At 34.3% G+C, this 18,892-nt stretch overlaps 2 protein-coding genes and 1 long non-coding RNA gene across 6 annotated transcripts in view; 1 reads left to right on the top strand and 2 right to left on the bottom strand.

Moving 5' to 3' along the window:
• RNF2 (ring finger protein 2) overlaps positions 1 to 18,892 on the bottom strand; it is a 670,080-nt gene that overhangs the window by 320,281 nt on the left and 330,907 nt on the right. The window lies entirely within an intron of this gene.
• Positions 1 to 18,892, top strand: part of EDEM3 (ER degradation enhancing alpha-mannosidase like protein 3) — a 101,131-nt gene that overhangs the window by 955 nt on the left and 81,284 nt on the right. For all 3 annotated transcript variants that reach the window (XM_077157215.1, XM_077157217.1, XM_077157216.1), the window contains exon 2: positions 2,624 to 2,669. In XM_077157215.1, coding sequence (XP_077013330.1) covers positions 2,624 to 2,669 — 46 coding nt within the window. The remainder of the gene's footprint in view (positions 1 to 2,623; positions 2,670 to 18,892) is intronic.
• LOC143680755 (uncharacterized) overlaps positions 13,367 to 18,892 on the bottom strand; it is a 79,798-nt gene continuing 74,272 nt past the window's right edge. The window contains exons 6-7 of one of the 2 annotated variants that reach the window (XR_013174164.1): positions 14,177 to 14,243; positions 13,367 to 13,512 (exon numbers count right to left, since the gene is read on the bottom strand). This is a non-coding gene — a long non-coding RNA (uncharacterized LOC143680755). The remainder of the gene's footprint in view (positions 13,513 to 14,176; positions 14,244 to 18,892) is intronic. The other variant, XR_013174163.1, reaches the window with a different exon arrangement.

Below are 18,892 nucleotides of genomic sequence, written 5' to 3'. Positions count from 1 at the left end.
TTTCAGTCCTAATTATATTGACAATTATCAATTATATTGACAGTATTTAATTTAGAGTCAGTGTTCTTAACATACAGCGAGGTACCACAAATGAGTAAGAAAAAAGCCAAGAACCCAGTAGAAAGTGGGCAAAGGGCATGAACAGATAATTGACAAAGAAGAAACTGCAGATGACCCATAAACATGAAAAGTTACTTGACTTCACAAACGTGAGAAATGCAGATTAAAACAATGAGAGCTGTTTTAGTAAACAAATTAGTAAAAACGAAACACGTGGATACAGTATTGGCTAGTTAAGGCGTGCAAAACATTTGGTGGGAGTGTAAATTGCTGTAACTGGTAGTGTATGCTACAGTTTAAATTGTTATACTCTTGATTCATTAGTAGATTCCCTGTCCTGCGGAGATGAAAAAAAAGCACTATTAATATATAGATAAGTGTACAAGGTTGTGCATTTTGAAAGAACAGAAATGTTCTTTGGAGGAAATGGTAGGCTATGGAATGTCCATATTACGGAACAATAATTAGAAATTAGAGAGAATAAGGTAGATTGTTGCAAAATTTTCTAGGATATATTCCCAAGACAGATAAACAACATGCAAGTTGTAGAATATATGTGTAGTGCCATCCCATTTTTTTTTTTCTAGTTGTCTATGCTGGGGGAAAAAGTGGAAAGATGATTACTTCATGGGCTTAGGATGGAGTGGAGGGGGCCTTCAGGTTTTACTTTACACCTCCTTATTTAAAGCTTTGTAAAAAGTGAGTCTTGTAGTCATTTAAAAATAAAGCATTATAGTTTTAAAGATAAAAGTATCAGCTGTCAAAACAAAATGACTAGTAAACCCTAATAATTAAATATCTTAAATTCTCCTTTTACTAACTAAATATATCATTGTTAACTTTTTTTTTTTTACTGAATACCCAAAAGTGCTAGGCATTTTGCATATGTTATCTCTCTAATCCTCACTGTTTCTTAATTAGGTGGATGTAATCACCATTTTGCAGATGAGGAAATCGAGACTCAGGGTTGACTTGTTCAGAGTCTGAGTGCCTAAGTTAGTGGTGGAGTATTCAACACAGATCTGACTCCAGAGCTTATTCTCTCTTATTTTGTCTTATGTTCTATAAAACTTGGAAAGAAAGTGATCAGGTCTTAAGGACAGCAAGTATTTTGACTACCACTCCGTTTATTTACTAAAAATTGTTATTTGAAAAAAGGCTTGGGATAACTGGCTTTTAAAAACCACGTTTTATTTTGAGTGGTTCAGTGGTAGAATGCTCGCCTTTCATGCAGAAAACCCAGGTTCTATTCCTGGACCATGCACCTCCCCCCCCCAAAAAAGTTTTTTTATTTGAAATAAGGATAACTCATTTTTGATCAAGGTTAATTTTTAACTGGAAAAGTCCAAACTGACATTTAAGCTCGAATTTTGAGATCATTTAAGATAGTGAAATTTTAAGTTTTTAGTTTGTTCATCCAAATTGCTTTAGTCTAGAGTAAAAGTAGGATAAGAGTCTAGAACCATAAACCACAAAAATGCAATTTCCTGTCTGTTTTTCCATCTGGGAATTATCAGAAACATGAACTCTGATTCCTTAGGTTTACTTGTATGATTTTTTTAAGAAGTCGAAACAATGATTTATGATAAAAAGGCAAAAATGCCCCAACCGTTTTTCTAACCCCATAACCAATGTGATAAAAAATACTGAAATTTCACAAATAGTAAACAGTTGCTTAACTGCTTGCAGTTTAGAGTCTGTAGACTATACATAGTCATCCTACCTGTAATACATTTTTAAAAAAATTTTTATTAATTAAAAAAAATTACAAGAAACAAATATTCCCAACACATACACTTAGCAATTCACAATATTGTAATACATTTTTTTGTTTTGTTTTTAAATGTTACAGCAACAGGTTTTGCTGATATTACCTTTTCGTTTAAAAAAAAGGAAGTATAAAACAGTCTAATTTCTATAGCATATTGGTAGGCATGTAATTTAGAAAAAGCTGACTTAAAATTATTTTTAAATGGAGGACAGACACATAATTTTTTAATGTGGATCTGATTCCCAATACATTTTTATCTAATTGTTTAATAGATAGAAAACTTCATGAAACACTTTTTTGTTTGGCATAGTAATTATGCTACCATTCTGCATTAAATGTGGTAAATGCATGTATACCATGCATACGCTCTCTTTTGGTAGAGCGTATTATATAAGCAATAAATGATACCAATAATTGTTTCTTTTGGGGCTTTCCAGAAATATTCACCCTGCCAAGACAGATGAGTTAATTATGTTAAGACGTAATTGTTTTTCAGCATCAGATTTCCTTCTTCTGTATGGCATGCATGCATCTTTCATCAGTTTTCTTAGAAAAAACTGTATGGTGAATTTACATAAATTCTAGGAATTAGAAAAGTTTGGCCCAACTCTGTGTAGTGAATTCATGAACGTTTGACTTCTAATACTGATGTATTTCCTGACTCCATTTTCCCCCTAACTAAATTTTTCTTTAATTTTTGTTGGTGTGTTTCTATGAGGGAGCAGTAACTTTTCAAAAGAAAATGAACAGAATGTACTTAACTTTTCCCCATTTCTCCTCTTTTAAAATTAGGAATCAAGTACTGGAAATGTTTGATCATGCTTATGGTAACTATATGGTAAGTAGAAAGCTTATCTTTACATATCCTTTGTGTGAGCTAACAGGGGACACAATCAGTTTGGGAATTTTGAAACTGAATGGCATTTTTAAAAAAGAAAGTCTTAATTCCAAAAACAATGGGCAAATACAGGCTAATATGGCTTTCCTGCTAATGGTTCTTAGGAAACCAGTTTATTGAATAGGTAAGAATAAATTGAAGTTAGATTATGAAACTTTGTAATTAAGTTTCCTTTGAAGCTATAAATAATGTTTATTGAATGTTTTATAGAGCTAGATATTATGGACATAAGAATGAATAAAGATGTTTATCATTGGCCTTAAGAGAAATTAATCTCTTAATTTAAAAGAGACCAACTATTTAGAGTATTACTTTGTACATTCTGTGAAGAAAACTATTGCTTAGAAGAGACAAACTGTCACCGAGCCCCTGTCCAAATTAAGTCTTCGTAATGAAATCTGAACTGAATATATTTTGCTTTCTATGCCAGTCCATATGATTCTAAAATGTTTTGGGCTTACTTAAAATGATAAAGCAAGCAAATTTTAGAGTTCAAAAGGAAGTTTTAAATGTTAATTTATGTAATTTTGAAAAGAGTTTAATCTAGTTATCCTAATTTTGAAAAGTTTAATCAAATTATCCTGAGAATTACTTCTTATAACCTTATTTTTGCATTTTAAAATGTGTCAGCAGATTTTCTTTTATGATTATAGCCTATAAAATATGGTTGGGATAAGTTTTGCAGAAAACTAAATTTATGCTTTAAATATTTTCAATCTGATTCTGTTTTTCATTATATATTAGCCAAAATATCTTCATATGTCAACATTATTATCTTTATCTATGAACAGTTAAGTGAATATATTTTATGCATTTTTGTATTTTTAAATGTCTTATATTTGGTAATCCTTGTTCTGTTTTGTGTTGTACATTTAAGAACACACTGAGTTTGTTGGGTTTTTTTTTTTTTTTCACATCGAGTTTTTACTAAATGTTTTTGGAACTTAGTGGCAAAGTTTTGGGTATTTTTAGCTCAATTTTAATTGAAAACACAATTTTGCACTAATTTTTCAAGATTTCAGACATTCCCTTAAAATTTCTTTCAAAATCATTTATCCTTGGTTAATTCAGTGTAGGTAATTTAGCACATCTAAGCTAATAGTTTTGAGATGACCAAGTCCATGTACCACCTCAAACCTTAGCCATGTTATGCTTCCAAAAGTATGGAGCTGCATGAGTTTGATCAGTTCAGTGTGTCTTGCTGTGAGGAGGAGCCTCTTTATAAAGCACTGTATCTTTAATATCTTTTCTCTTATACAGTAAACCTCAGAAAGTTACAACAATACATTCTTTTCTATAATACAATTTTTCCCTACTATAGACTACATTTAATTAATGTTTTATGAAGGGTAGATACTGAGGTCTTTAGAGAACTTCTTGCCACAGTTCCTGTTCCAACCTAACTGGCTAACTTTCTGATACAATTGTCTCTGAAGACTGAGAACCCCTGGTATACACATCCCCTTCCATTTTTCCAGGGGGTTGCCACACCCATCTGTAGTGCATTACAGCACATGTTTAAAAGTGTTCACCTGTTTTACAACCCAAGTGACTCTTGCAGTGTACTTGTGCTGTGCTTAAACTGTGTTAAGTTTGTAACCCAAGATTTAGTCTAGAATTCACACTTCCTCTTTCAAGTTCTCAACTAACATGACACAGTTCTAAAAATATTAGAGTGTCCAGGTGCCTAGTATTTGTTACCTGAAGTTGGTTGAAAAAATTTTCCAGTTTCTGTACTCAGAAACACTGTTGGCTTGCTATAGAGTGAAAGTATATAAGTTAGGGTTGAATGGATTTGAGTTCAAATCCTATTTTACTATTTACTAGTTTAGATCCTAAACAGATCATTTAACTCCTCTGAGCTGCATCTTACTCTGTAAAATGGGGAGAGTTAAAAAGATTTATTATATACTCTTAAGACTTTTGAGGACAGGAACCATTTCTTTTCTTTCTTTTTTCTTTTTTTTAAATTCATCTTTACATGTCCTGTGCCTAGCATTGTGCCAGCTGCCTAAATGCTTATTGTATATTTTTTGAGCAAACCAGATTGAGTTATTGGAAGATTAAATCAAATAATGTTTTCTTTTTTTTGCGTTTGCTTATGAGATATAGCTTTGCCTTTTAAATTCGAAGAAACCATTTAATAATAATTTATTTAAAATCATTTAATTAAATTTATTTAAATCATTTAATAAACTTCTTTTAAAATTCAAGTATTATGGTGAATTTTGGAGTCTGTACATCTGTTTACTTTGTTGTAGTCAGCTGCCTGCTGTGCTAAAATATAAAATGCCTGGCAGAAAGTAGGCATTTAATAAATTTAGAAAGCTTTTCTTCATTGCTTACTAGTTCTTTCTAATATTCCTTTCCAGCCTACAGTTAGAACAATTCCTTTTAACCTTCTTGTTTCCCACCAACAGTATTTCCAAAAATAGGTAATATTATATGATTAAGAATGAGACCTCTGCAAATGGAGCAGGACAGTCTGAGTGTGACTCTCTTGGCTCCACCATCTACCAGCTTGGTTATAATAGGCAAGTTACCCAGTTTCCTTGAGTCTTGTTTCCTTCTCTTTCTAGAGTTCTATAAGTTTTCCTAGTACTGTTTCTTTTCTTTTCCCAGTTCTTTTTTTTGGTAGTTTGCTCATCAGAAAAGAATAATCCTAAACAAAGTGGTTTAGAAGTGGTACTAATGGCTGAAGAGAGAAAAGATAATTTATATGTAACTGTTTTTGCATAGACAATTGTGGGATTACTTTGTGTTAGTAGTTGTTCCTTGGCCTCATCTGTAAAAACATTTTAAAACCCTACCAAAATTAATAAGAAATTTTATAGTACCCTTTCATGATGTTCTATAATCAGACCCTGTATTCTAAACAAGAGTTTAACTCAGTAGAACTAGTCTTTGTTTAATCAGCTTTAATGAAGTATAATTTATAGACAGTTTAATTCCAATTCCACGTTATGAATCTGAATTTTGACAAATGTATATGCTTGTTTAATCATCACCACAGTCATGTTATAAGAACATTTACATAACTCCCCAATGTTTCCTTATACCATTTTATAGTCAAACTCTTCTGTTCATCTCTAACTGCTAACAACCATTGATCTTTCTGTTTTCCCTTTTCTAAGATTTCCTGTAAATGATATCATATAATATGTAGGCCTTTGATTTAGTTTTTTTGTTTGTTTGTTTAGCAGAATGCTTTTGAGATTTATCCATGTCGTTGGATTTATGAGTAGTTTGTTTCTATTTATTGCTCAGTATTATTTAGTTGAATTGATAGAACAACATTTATTCATTAACTTCTTTCTCAGTTTTGGCTATTATGAATTAAGCTGCTATGAACATGTGCGTACAACTTTTTGTGTGGATATATGTTTTCATATGTTTCCTATCTCAGAGTGGGATTGCTGAATCATATGGTAAATGTAAGTTTAACTTTATAGGAAACTGCCAGTTTTTGTGAAGTGTCTTGTAACATCTTGCATTCCCTACTAAGAATGAATATGAGTTTTAGTAACTACATTCTTAAGAATATCTTTGCAAAACATTAAGTTTTTAATTGTGATCAAGTCCAGTTTCTAATTTTTTTCTGTTATGCTTTGTGCTTTTTTATATCCTACTTAAAATATATTTGCCTGGCCCAAGGTCACAAAGATTTAAAAGCATCTATTTCCTTATAGTCGTTTCATAGTTTTAGCTTGTTCATTTAACTCAATGGCCCATTTTGAGTTCATTTTTATATTTGGTGTGAAGTTGATTTTTATGACCTTATGTGCCTGTGAGAAAGTATATTATTCCAACACCATACATTGTATTGAAAAGAATGTCCTTTCTCCTTTGAATTACTTTGAGACTTCTGTAGAAAAGAATCAATTGACCATATATACACAGGTTTATGTAATTATGTCTAGGTATTTTATTCTGGTCCATTGATCGAAATAACCTTTCTTATGCCAATATCACACTGTCTTGATTTCTGTAGCTTTATTGTAAGTCTTGAAATCAGGCAGTGCAGGTCTTTCAGCTTTGTTTTTCTTTTCGCATTTCCATGTAAATTTTAGAATCACATGATCAGTTTTTAAAAAAAAGCCTGCTGAGCTAAGATTGTAGTTATGTTAGATTACCATAGATTAATTACTATAGATCAATTTGAGATTTTACTTCTTAACAGTTCTGAGTCTTCCAATCTGTGAATGTTGTATGTCTTTTCATTTATGTAGGCCTTATTTAATGTCAAAAAAATGTGTAGTAGTTTTTAGTATACAGGTCTTGTGCATCTTTTGTTAAATTTATCTGTCAGTATTTCACATTGTTGATGCTCTTGTAAATCCATAATTTTTCAAATTTTAATTTCCCATTCTCCATTTATGTCATATCAAAATGTAATAGATTTTTGAATATTGCCTTTGTGTCCTATAACTTTGCTAAACCCACTTATTGTTTCTAGTAGTTTTTTTTTTCCTAGACTCCTTAGGATTTTCTACATGGACAATCATGTCATCTACAGAGTTTTACTTGTTCCTTTCCAATCTGTATTCTTTTTTTTAAAATTTTTTATTAATTAAGAAAAATTACAAGAAACACAAACATTCCTAATATATGCTCATTCTGTTCTACATATATAATCAGCAATTCACAACATCATCACATAGTTGCATATTCATCATCATGATCATTTCTTAGAACATTTGCATCAGTTCAGAAAAAGAAATAAAAAGACAACAGAAAAATAAAACAATAACAGAAAAAAAATTTTACATACCATATAAATAACCTCCCTTTCATTGATCACTAGCATTTCAAACTAAATTTATTTTAACATTTGTTACCCCTAATATTTATTTTTATTCCCTATGTTCTACTTGTCTGTTGACAAGGTAGATAAAAGGAGCATCAGACAACAAGGTTTTCACAGTCACACAGTCACATTGTTAAAGCTATATCATTATACAGTCATCATCAAGAAACATGGCTACTGGAACACAGCTCTGCATTTTCAGGCAGTTCCCTCCAGCCTCTCCATTACAGCTTGGATAACAAGGTGATATCTACTTAATGTGTAAGAATAACCTCCAGGATAACTTCTCGACTGTTTGGAATCTCTCAGCCATTGACACTTTGCCTCATTTCACTCTTCCCCCTTTTGGTTGAGAAGGTTTTCTCAATCCCTTGATGCTGGTTCTCAGCTCATTCTAGAGTTTTTCTCAATCCCTTGATGCTGAGTCTCAGCTCATTCTGGGATTTCTGTCCCATGTTGCCAAGAAGGTCCACACCCCTAGGAATCATGTCCCACATAGTCAGGGGGAGGGTGGTGAGTTTGCTTGCTGTGTTGACTGGAGAGAGAGGCCTCATCTGAGCAACAAAAGAGGGGTGACTCTTAGGCCTAATTTTAAGTAGGCTTGACCTATCCTTTGCAGGGTTAAGTTTCATATGAACAAAACCCAGGACTGGGGGCTCAGCCTATAGCTTTGGTCGTGCATACAGCTTGTGAGAATATCAGGAATTCAACTTGGGGAGGTTGAATTTTCTCCCCTTCTCACCATTCCCCGAAGGGGACTTTGCAAATACTTTTCCACTCACTGATCAAATCACTCTGGGATTTATCGGGGCATTGGGGATTTATTGGGGAATGAGTTTTTATATTCATTCCTGTTGTACAATCTGTATCCCTTCAGCTCCAGCTACCCAATATTACCCTATTTCTATCACCTGATGGTTGCTGTTACCAACGAAATATTCCAAGTTTATTCACTAATGTCAGTTCATATCAATGAGACCATACAGTATTTGTCCTTTCGTTTTTGGCTAATCACTCTCAGCATAATGTCCTTAAGGTCCATCCATGTTGTTACATACTTCATAACTTTATTCTGTCTTACAGCTGCATAATCCATTGTATGTATATGCCACAGTTTGTTTAGCCACCTGTCTGTTGATGGACATTTTGGCTATTTCCATCTCTTGGCAATTGTAAATAATGTTGCTGTAAACATTGTTGTGCAAATGTCCATTTGTGTCCTTGCTCTCATGTCCTTTGAGTAGAGACAGAATATAGATGAGTCCTGTTTTTTAATCCATTCTTCCAGTCTATGTCTTTTGATTGGGGAGTTTAATCATTAAAATTTAGTGTTATTACTGCACGGTAGTACTTTCTTCTACTATTTTGCCTTCTGGATTTTATATGTCATATCTAACTTACCTTCTTTTAACCTTTACTCATAGTCTTCCTTTCTACACTCTTCTCCACGCCTCTCTCTTCTGTCTTTTCGTATTTGTCTCTAGTGCTCCCTTTAGTATTTCTTGCAGAGCTGGTCTCTTGGTCACAAATTCTCTCAGTGATTTTTTGTCTGAAAATGTTTTAATTTCCCCCTCAGTTTTGAAGGACAATTTTGCTGGATATAGAATTCTTGGTTGGCAGTTTTTCTCTTTTAATAATTTAAATATATCATCCCACTGACTTCTTGCCTCCATGGTTTCTGCTGAGAAATCTATGCACAGTCTTATTCGGCTTCCCTTGTACATGATGGATTGCTTTTCTCTTGCTGCTTTCAAGATTCTCTGTTTCTCTTTGACTTCTGACGTTCTGATTAGTAAATGTCTGGGAGTATGTCTGTTTGGATCTATTCTCTTTGGAGTATGCTGTACTTCTTGGATCTATAATTTTAAGTCTTTCATAAGAGTTGGGAAATTTTCAGTGATAATTTCCTCCATTAGTTTTTCTCCTCCTTTTTCCTTCTCTTCTCCTTCTGGGACACCCACAACACGTATATTCGTGCGCTTCATATTGTCTTTCAGTTCCCTGAGTCCCTGCTCATATTTTTCCATTTTTTTCCCTATATTTTCTTTTTCTTGCCAGATTTCAGATGTTCCATCCTCTAGTTCACTAATCCTGTGTTCTGCCTCTCGAAATCTACATTGTAAGTTTCCATTGTTTTTTTCATCTCTTCTACCATGCCTTTCATTCCCATAAGTTCTGTGATTTGTTTTTTCAGACTTTTGATTTCTTCTTTTTGTTCATTCCCTGCCTTCTTTATATCCTCCCTCAATTAATTGATTTGGTTTTTGATGAGGTTTTCCATGTCTGTTCGTATATTCTGAATTAATTGTTTCAGCTCCTGTATGTCCTTTGAATTGTTGGTTTGTTCCATTGACTGGGCCATATCTTCAATTTTCCTAGTGTGATTTGTTATTTTTTGCTGGCGTCTAGGCATTTAATTACCTTAATTAGTTTATTCTGGAGATTGCTTTCACTTCTTTTATCTAGGGTTTTCTTGCTGGATGAATTTGTTCTCTGTCTGTTCTTTGACATTCAGTTCAGCTTTATCTGGACCTCTAGCTTAAGTTTTGTTTAACAGAGGAGAATTTTTCAGTTCTTGTTTTCTTGTTTCTTGCCCTGCTTATAAGGTGCCTCCCCCCCCACCCCACCCTTAGGAGGGTCTACTTACGTATTATAGACCGTAGCCAGATTTTCCCAGACCAAACTGGCCTCTTATCAGGAGGAAAGAGTCACCTGCGTTGGTTTTCCCTGAGGGTGAGACCCAGCAGGTTGAAAGACTTTTCTGTGAAGTCTCTGGGCTCTGTTTTTCTTATCCTGCCCAGTATGTAGTGCCTGTCTGCCTGCAGGTCCCACCAGCATAAGATGATGTGGTACCTTTAACTTTGGCAGACTCTCCATGCTGGGGGTGTGGTGGAGACAGAGGAGAGGTTGTAGGCTGGTTTTAATGACTTCACTGAGAACTTGGTAACCCTGGGGTCTGAATTCCTTGAGAGAGGGATTCCACCTGAGTTGGGCTTCACCTCTCCCCCGGGGAAGGCACAGGTTCCAGACAAGCCCTCAAATGAGCTTGTTTCTGCCTATGCTTGGAGTTGCAGCCTGAGGAGCCCTGGCGCTGTATCCAAAGGCAGTCAAGCCTTTGTAGAAACACAGCCACACAAAAACCTGTTTCCTTGTTTTTTTCCCCCTTGATGCCGGGGCTAAAATGAGCGACATCAGCTTTGACCAGGTTCACCTGAGCTGGGGGCCTATTTTTAGTAGTCACAATTTGGTAATTAATGCCACAATTGGCGTTTGGTTGGGCTCAGCCGCCGCTGCTGCTGCTGGTAAAGTTTCTTTCCTTTCCCCCTCTGGGAAGCAGTCTGTGCGGGAGGGTCTCCAGCCGCCACAGCTTGGGACATGGTTCTGGGGGGGCTTGCAGCTGGTCCAGCTGGTCCAGGCTGGGGTATGCTATGTGTCCGGTCACTGACGTGGCCCCAGGAGCTGTTCTGAACTGTTTCTAGTTATTTAGTAGTTGTTCTGGAGGATGAACTAAAATGCGCACATTGTTAAGCTGCCATCTTGTCCCGTCTATGTTCTTTTTCTTTCTTTTCTTGCCTTATTTCAGTGGCTAGACTTCCCATCCCCTGTTGAATAGAAATGATGAGATCTTTGCCACTATGAAGTACAATTTTAGCTGTGTTTTTTTGTGTGTGCTATTTAATAGATTATGCTCCTTCCTATTCCAAGTTCACTGAGAACTTTCATCATGAAAAGTTATTACATTTTGTTGAATGCTTATTCCGTATCTTTTGATTAACTTTCTTTTTAATCTGTTAATAGCTGTGTTTATTTATCATTACTTTATTATCTATTTAATATAGCATCATTATTTCATAACATTGTTTCATAAGTTCAATTTTTTATCATTCACCCAAACCAAATTGATTAAGAATACTGAAGAATTTAGAAACTTTGTTGTCATCTAACTTTGAGTACAGATTTAAAGTATGCTAGCTTCTACTCTGTGGTAATTAACTTAAAATCTTTGAGACAACTGCATTTTTTGTTACTTGTTTTTTCTCAGTGCTGACAAATATTCCATAAAATATGCCACCTAAAAACATTAAATGTTCAGTATAGGAAGTAAGTCCAGCAGATTAGTTTAGATGAGTGGGATTTTAAATTTAAAAACAATTTGATAAAGTGAGTATGAATGGTGAACAAGCGTGAATAGGAAAATTTGACTTAGGGGGATGAAAAGAAATGATAAATTGCTCAGTTTCAATCAGTAATTAGCATATGCTATAGTACATGATAGATGATTTGTTAAGTATCATTTAAGTGAATTCTTTAGCTTTTAATTTAGGAAGGAATGTCTTATCTGCCTCAAGGAGGAAAGTGTTTAACAATAAGGATCTAGTATAAAATATTGTAAAATGCATATAACTTTATTGGAAATTAAGTAGAGTTTGTATTTTCAATAACTCACTTTTCTAATTAATATTATTGTTTATTATTGTTTTTAGTAGAATGAAAATCTTCCCTTTGCCTAGTTTTGGAATTGGTTTTACTAAAAGTCCTTCTTAATGCTGCTTTGAAAGTCCTTCTTAATGCTGCTTTGACTTTATTAGTTAGAGCGGGATTATATCATGTCAAATACCCAATAAATTTGTAAAGTCTGATGTGGAGAGTGTACTCTTTTTGTTTTTGCTCTTTTGCTTTTGGCTAGTCATATATTTTACTCAATTTATGTAGGATTCTTTATCACCTGAGTTTCAGTTCTGAGTGATAATTTATTAAATGTTTTTAGTGATTCTGAATCTTATCAATAAAAATTACTTCTTCCTAATTCTTGCAATACATTGTGACAAGGGAGTATTTCAGTAGGCCAGAACTTTGAGGCCTAATAGGGCTGTTTGCCACAAATGCATTGCACTGAATATATGCACACCACCTGTGGTTTGCTTTGTGGTTAATGTGAAGAATAAGCTATGGTTTTATTTTTATCCTTAGTCTTGAAATTAGGGGACAAAAAAGTATTTTTATACTTAACTCAAAACTTATTATGATTATTCTAGTTTTCAATTGCTATTGATGTTTTTTCTTATCTGATAAGCTCAGGGCTTGGATTTCATATTTAATTTGGGACAGAGGAGTTTGTATTTTGCAAAACCCTAAAAATAGTAATAGAAAGCTTTCAAAGCATTTAATAGTAAAGATGTTTTTACAACCAAATCAACATTTGAATGATTTCTTACAAAGTACCTTTCATAATTTATCAGCAACTTTAAAAAATATTGCTTTTCTTGAGTCACTTCTAAGTGTTGCTAAATGTATTATATGTGGAAATATAAAGGAATAAAACATTCTAGGAAATCAGGGTTTTTTTAAAATTGACACATGAAAAAGTAATTCTAAATTTATGTTGACAAATTATTTATAATGTTCAAATTACAAAGTAAATGAATACAGAATTTAGTAACTGTATGTGGATTGTCAAAAGTATTTGTTGCTTGAAATCTTGTACTCGGTGAATGAATCAATATAGAACGTTGAATTTTTCTAAACACTTGAACAGTTGTAGTCTTCAATGCTTTTTCTATTCTTTAGCCTGCTTTTAATTTGTTATATTTTGCTTTCCCTTTCTGTTAGTATAAATGACTGTGGTAACTACAAACACTTCCAATGGCAACACATCTCAATTCAATTATTACTCCATAGGTCAAGGGCTGTCTTCTATAAGATTCCCTTTGGGTGCTAGTCCAAACTCAGAGGCCCGGGTGTATCAACACTTGGCTACAGATTTGGGGTTTCCACCATCTCCTTGGGTTTGGTAATCTACTAGAATTCATAGAATTTACGGAACTTGCTGAAAGGCCTACATTTAGGATTATAGTTTATTATAATAAAAGAATACAAGTAAAAAGCCATAGAAGGGATGCAGATGGCCTGGTCTGGGAGGGTCTCAAAAGCAAGCTTCCATGTCTTCTCCACATGAAATCAAGACTTCCGAAGATCCTGGCATAGGGATGTATCTTATAAATCGTGGAAGCTCACACAAAAGAGTTTTGAATGTCCAAAGTTCATGTAGGTACTTATTATGTAAGCATGATTGGTGGAATCAGTGCCCAAGTAGTTAACCCAGTCTCCAGTCCTTCTCCTCCCCTGAGGTCTGTGAGGCTCCTGAGGCTGTCCCTGAGGCTGTTAAGTAACTCAAAGCCCCATCACTTAGTTGGTCTTTCTGGTGTAGATAGCCTTGCCTTAAGACTTCAGGTATGGCTCCTTAGCATATGAACTGTCACATGTGGTCTAGAGGCCCATCTTGTATAACAAACATAGTCCTATCACAGGAATTCCAAAGACCACCCAAGTTCTTTATTATAATACAGTTGGCTGTTCTGATTTTCTGCTAATAATGTGCTATGAGTTTGGGATCTAGATAGTTGAGTTTCGTGAAAGGCAGCACGATAGAATTGTACATAAAATCAGGAATATTATTGCTCAATTTCAAGAATTAGGGAAGAATCACATGGGCATACAAATAGTAAAAAGTCATATGCAAGGCACGAAATATCAGAATTGTTTTTAGAAACTGTCCAAGCAATATCTAGTGCATATGAGAAGGGTGTAGAAGATTATCTTCAACTATCTGAGGGGAAGAAAGTATGTCTCAGGCACTTACCAAGGTTTCAGGTCGTTCTTCCACGATTGAGGCAAGAGACAAAGAAATACAATGCCCATTACCCTTCCTGTAAAAATAAAAATAAATTAGCTGAGGACAAAATCAAGGCAGTGAAAGGTGAATAAAATGAAAAACTCAGAAATGAAGAAGCCAGAGAAAGGTGATGTGTATTGACTCCTTTTAACTAGAGTACCAACTCTAACTAAACTGGGAATTAAGGTTACAGACTTGAATGTATTATAAATGTTGACAATAGGAAAACATAGGTGGTCCTAGCTTTGCGTGGTAGTGTAGGACTGTAAAAATGATCTTGTGAGCTGAAACAATGCAAAGCAATTTTTTTTCTTTTTTTTTTTCTTTTTTTCTTTTTTTCTTTTTTTATTAATTAAAAAAAGAATTAACAAAACAATTAGAAATCATTCCAATCTACATGTACAATCAGTAATTCTTAATAACATCGCATAGTTGCATATTCATCATTTCTTAGTACATTTGCATCGATTTAGAAAAAGAAATAAAAAGACAACAGAATAAGAATTAAAACAATAATAGAAAGAAAAAAAAACAAAAAAAACAAAAACAAAAAACCTATACCTCACATGCAGCTTCATTCAGTGTTTTAACATAATTGCATTACAATTGGGTAGTATTGTGCTGTCCATTTCTGAGTTTTTATATCCAGTCCCGTTGTACAGTCTGTATCCCTTCATCTCCAATTATCCCTTCTCTTTTTTTTTTTTAATTAACGGAAAAAAAGAAATTAACCCAACATTTAGAGATCATACCGTTCTACACATGCAATCATTAATTCTTAACATCATCACATAGATGCATGATCATCATTTCTTAGTACATTTGCATTGGTTTAGAAGAACTAGCAACATAACCGAAAAAGATATAGAATGTTAATATAGAGAAAAAAATAAAAGTAATAATAGTAAAATCAAAACAAAACAAAACAAAAACCTATAGCTCAGATGCAGCTTCATTCAGTGTTTTAACATGATTACTTTACAATTAGGTATTATTGTGCTGTCCATTTTTGAGTTTTTGTATCTAGCCCTGTTGCACAGTCTGTATCCCTTCAGCTTCAATTACCCATTGTCTTACCCTGTTTCTAACTCCTGGTGAACTCTGTTACCAATGACATATTTCAAGTTTATTCTCGAATGTCCGTTCACATCAGTGGGACCATACAGTATTTGTACTTTAGTTTTTGGCTGGATTCACTCAGCATAATATTCTCTAGGTCCATCCATGTTATTACATGGTTCATAAGTTTATCTTGTCTTAAAGCTGCATAATATTCCATCGTATGTATATACCACAGTTTGTTTAGCCACTCTTCTGTTGATGGAGATTTTGGCTGTTTCCATCTCTTTGCAATTGTAAATAATGCTGCTATAAACATTGGTGTGCAAATGTCCGTTTGTGTCTTTGCCCTTAAGTCCTTTGAGTAGATACCTAGCAATGGTATTGCTGGGTCGTATGGCAATTCTATATTCAGCTTTTTGAGGAACCGCCAAACTGCCTTCCACAGTGGTTGCACCCTTTGACATTCCCACCAACAGTGGATAAGTGTGCCTCTTTCTCTGCATCCTCTCCAGCACTTGTCATTTTCTGTTTTGTTGATAATGGCCATTCTGGTGGGTGTGAGATGATATCTCATTGTGGTTTTGATTTGCATTTCTCTAATGGCCAGGGACATTGAGCATCTCTTCATGTGCCTCTTGGCCATCCGTATTTCCTCTTCTGAGAGGTGTCTGTTCAAGTCTTTTTCCCATTTTGTAATTGGGTTGGCTGTCTTTTTGTTGTTGAGATGAACAATCTCTTTATAAATTCTGGATACTAGACCTTTATCTGATATATCATTTACAAATATTGTCTCCCATTGTGAAGGCTGTCTTTCTACTTTCTTGATGAAGTTCTTAGATGCACAGAAGTGTTTAATTTTGAGGAGTTCCCATTTATTTATTTCCTTCTTCAGTGCTCTTGCTTTAGGTTTAAGGTCCATAAAACCACCTCCAGTTGTAAGATCCATAAGATATCTCCCAACATTTTCCTCTAACTGTTTTATGGTCTTAGACCTAATGTTTAGATCTTTGATCCATTTTGAGTTAACTTTTGTATAGGGTGTGAGAGATGGGTCTTCTTTCATTCTTTTGCATATGGATATCCAGTTCTCTAGGCACCATTTATTGAAGAGACTGCTCTGTCCCAGGTGAGTTGGCTTGACTGCCTTATCAAAGATCAAATGTCCATAGATGAGAGGGTCTATATCTGAGCACTCTATTCGATTCCATTGGTCGATATATCTATCTTTATGCCAATACCATGCTGTTTTGACCACTGTGGCTTCATAATATGCCTTAAAGTCAGGCAGCGCGAGACCTCCAGCTTCGTTTTTTTTTCCTCAAGATGTTTTTAGCAATTCGGGGCACCCTGCCCTTCCAGATAAATTTGCTTATTGGTTTTTCTATTTCTGAAAAATAAGTTGTTGGGATTTTGATTGGTATTGCATTGAATCTGTAAATCAATTTAGGTAGGATTGACATCTTAACTATATTTAGTCTTCCAATCCATGAACACGGTATGCCCTTCCATCTATTTAGGTCTTCTGTGATTTCTTTTAGCAGTTTTTTGTAGTTTTCTTTATATAGGTTTTTTGTCTCTTTAGTTAAATTTATTCCTAGGTATTTTATTCTTTTAGTTGCAATTGTAAATGGGATTTGTTTCTTGATTTCCCCCTCAGCTTGTTCATTACTAGTGTATAGAAATGCTACAGATTTTTGAATGTTGATCTTGTAACCTGCTACTTTGCTGTACTCATTTATTAGCTCTAGTAGTTTTGTTGTGGATTTTTCCGGGTTTTCGACGTATAGTATCATATCATCTGCAAACAGTGATAGTTTTACTTCTTCCTTTCCAATTTTGATGCCTTGTATTTCTTTTTCTTGTCTAATTGCTCTGGCTAGAACCTCCAACACAATGTTGAATAATAGTGGTGATAGTGGACATCCTTGTCTTGTTCCTGATCTTAGGGGGAAAGTTTTCAATTTTTCCCCATTGAGGATGATATTAGCTGTGGGTTTTTCATATATTCCCTCTATCATTTTAAGGAAGTTCCCTTGTATTCCTATCTTTTGAAGTGTTTTCAACAGGAAAGGATGTTGAATCTTGTCGAATGCCTTCTCTGCATCAATTGAGATGATCATGTGATTTTTCTGCTTTGATTTGTTGATATGGTGTATTACATTAATTGATTTTCTTATGTTGAACCATCCTTGCATACCTGGGATGAATCCTACTTGGTCATGATGTATAATTCTTTTAATGTGTTGTTGGATACGATTTGCTAGAATTTTATTAAGGATTTTTGCATCTGTATTCGTTAGAGAGATTGGTCTGTAGTTTTCTTTTTTTGTAATATCTTTGCCTGGTTTTGGTATGAGGGTGATGTTGGCTTCATAGAATGAATTAGGTAGTTTTCCCTCCACTTCGATTTTTTTGAAGAGTTTGAGCAGAGTTGGTACTAATTCTTTCTGGAACGTTTGGTAGAATTCACATGTGAAGCCATCTGGTCCTGGACTTTTCTTTTTAGGAAGCTTTTGAATGACTAATTCAATTTCTTTACTTGTGATTGGTTTGTTGAGGTCATCTATGTCTTCTTGAGTCAAAGTTGGTTGTTCATGTCTTTCCAAGAACCCGTCCATTTCCTCTAAATTGTTGTATTTATTAGCGTAAAGTTGTTCATAGTATCCTGTTATTACCTCCTTTATTTCTGTGAGGTCAGTAGTTATGTCTCCTCTTCCATTTCTGATCTTATTTATTTGCATCCTCTCTCTTCTTCTTTTTGTCAATCTTGCTAAGGGCCCATCAATCTTATTGATTTTCTCATAGAACCAACTTCTGGCCTTATTGATTTTCTCTATTGTTTTCATGTTTTCAATTTCATTTATTTGTGCTCTAATCTTTGTTATTTCTTTCCTTTTGCTTGCTTTGGGGTTAGCTTGCTGTTCTTTCTCCAGTTCTTCCAAATGGATAGTTAATTCCTGAATTTTTGCCTTTTCTTCTTTTCTGATATAGGCATTTAGAGCAATAAATTTCCCTCTTAGCACTGCCTTTGCTGCATCCCATAAGTTTTGATATGTCGTGTTTTCATTTTCATTCACCTCGAGGTATTTGCTAATTTCTCTTGCAATTTCTTCTTTGACCCAGTCGTTGTTTAGGAGTGTGTTGTTGAGCCTCCATGTATTTGTGAATTTTCTGGCACTCTGCCTATTATTGATTTCCAACATCATTCCTTTATGGTCCGAGAAAGTGTTGTGTAAGATTTCAATCTTTTTAAATTTGTTAAGACTTGCTTTGTGACCCAGCATATGGTCTATCTTTGAGAATGATCCATGAGCACTTGAGAAAAAGGTGTATCCTGCTGTTGTGGGATGTAATGTCCTATAAATGTCTATTAAGTCTAGTTCATTTATAGTAATATTCAGATTCTCTATTTCTTTGTTGATCCTCTGTCTAGATGTTCTGTCCCTTGATGAGAGTGGTGAGTTGAAGTCTCCAACTATTATGGTATATGAGTCTATTTCCCTTTTCAGTGTTTGCAGTATATTCCTCACGTATTTTGGGGCATTCTGATTCGGTGCGTAAATATTTATGATTGTTATGTCTTCTTGTTTAATTGTTCCTTTTATTAGTATATAGTGTCCT

This window comes from Tamandua tetradactyla, chromosome 4, assembly GCF_023851605.1.
Source record: "Tamandua tetradactyla isolate mTamTet1 chromosome 4, mTamTet1.pri, whole genome shotgun sequence".
Taxonomy (NCBI): domain Eukaryota; kingdom Metazoa; phylum Chordata; class Mammalia; order Pilosa; family Myrmecophagidae; genus Tamandua; species Tamandua tetradactyla.
Note: the sequence above shows the minus strand (reverse complement) of the source record. Positions and strands in the feature narration are given on the sequence as shown.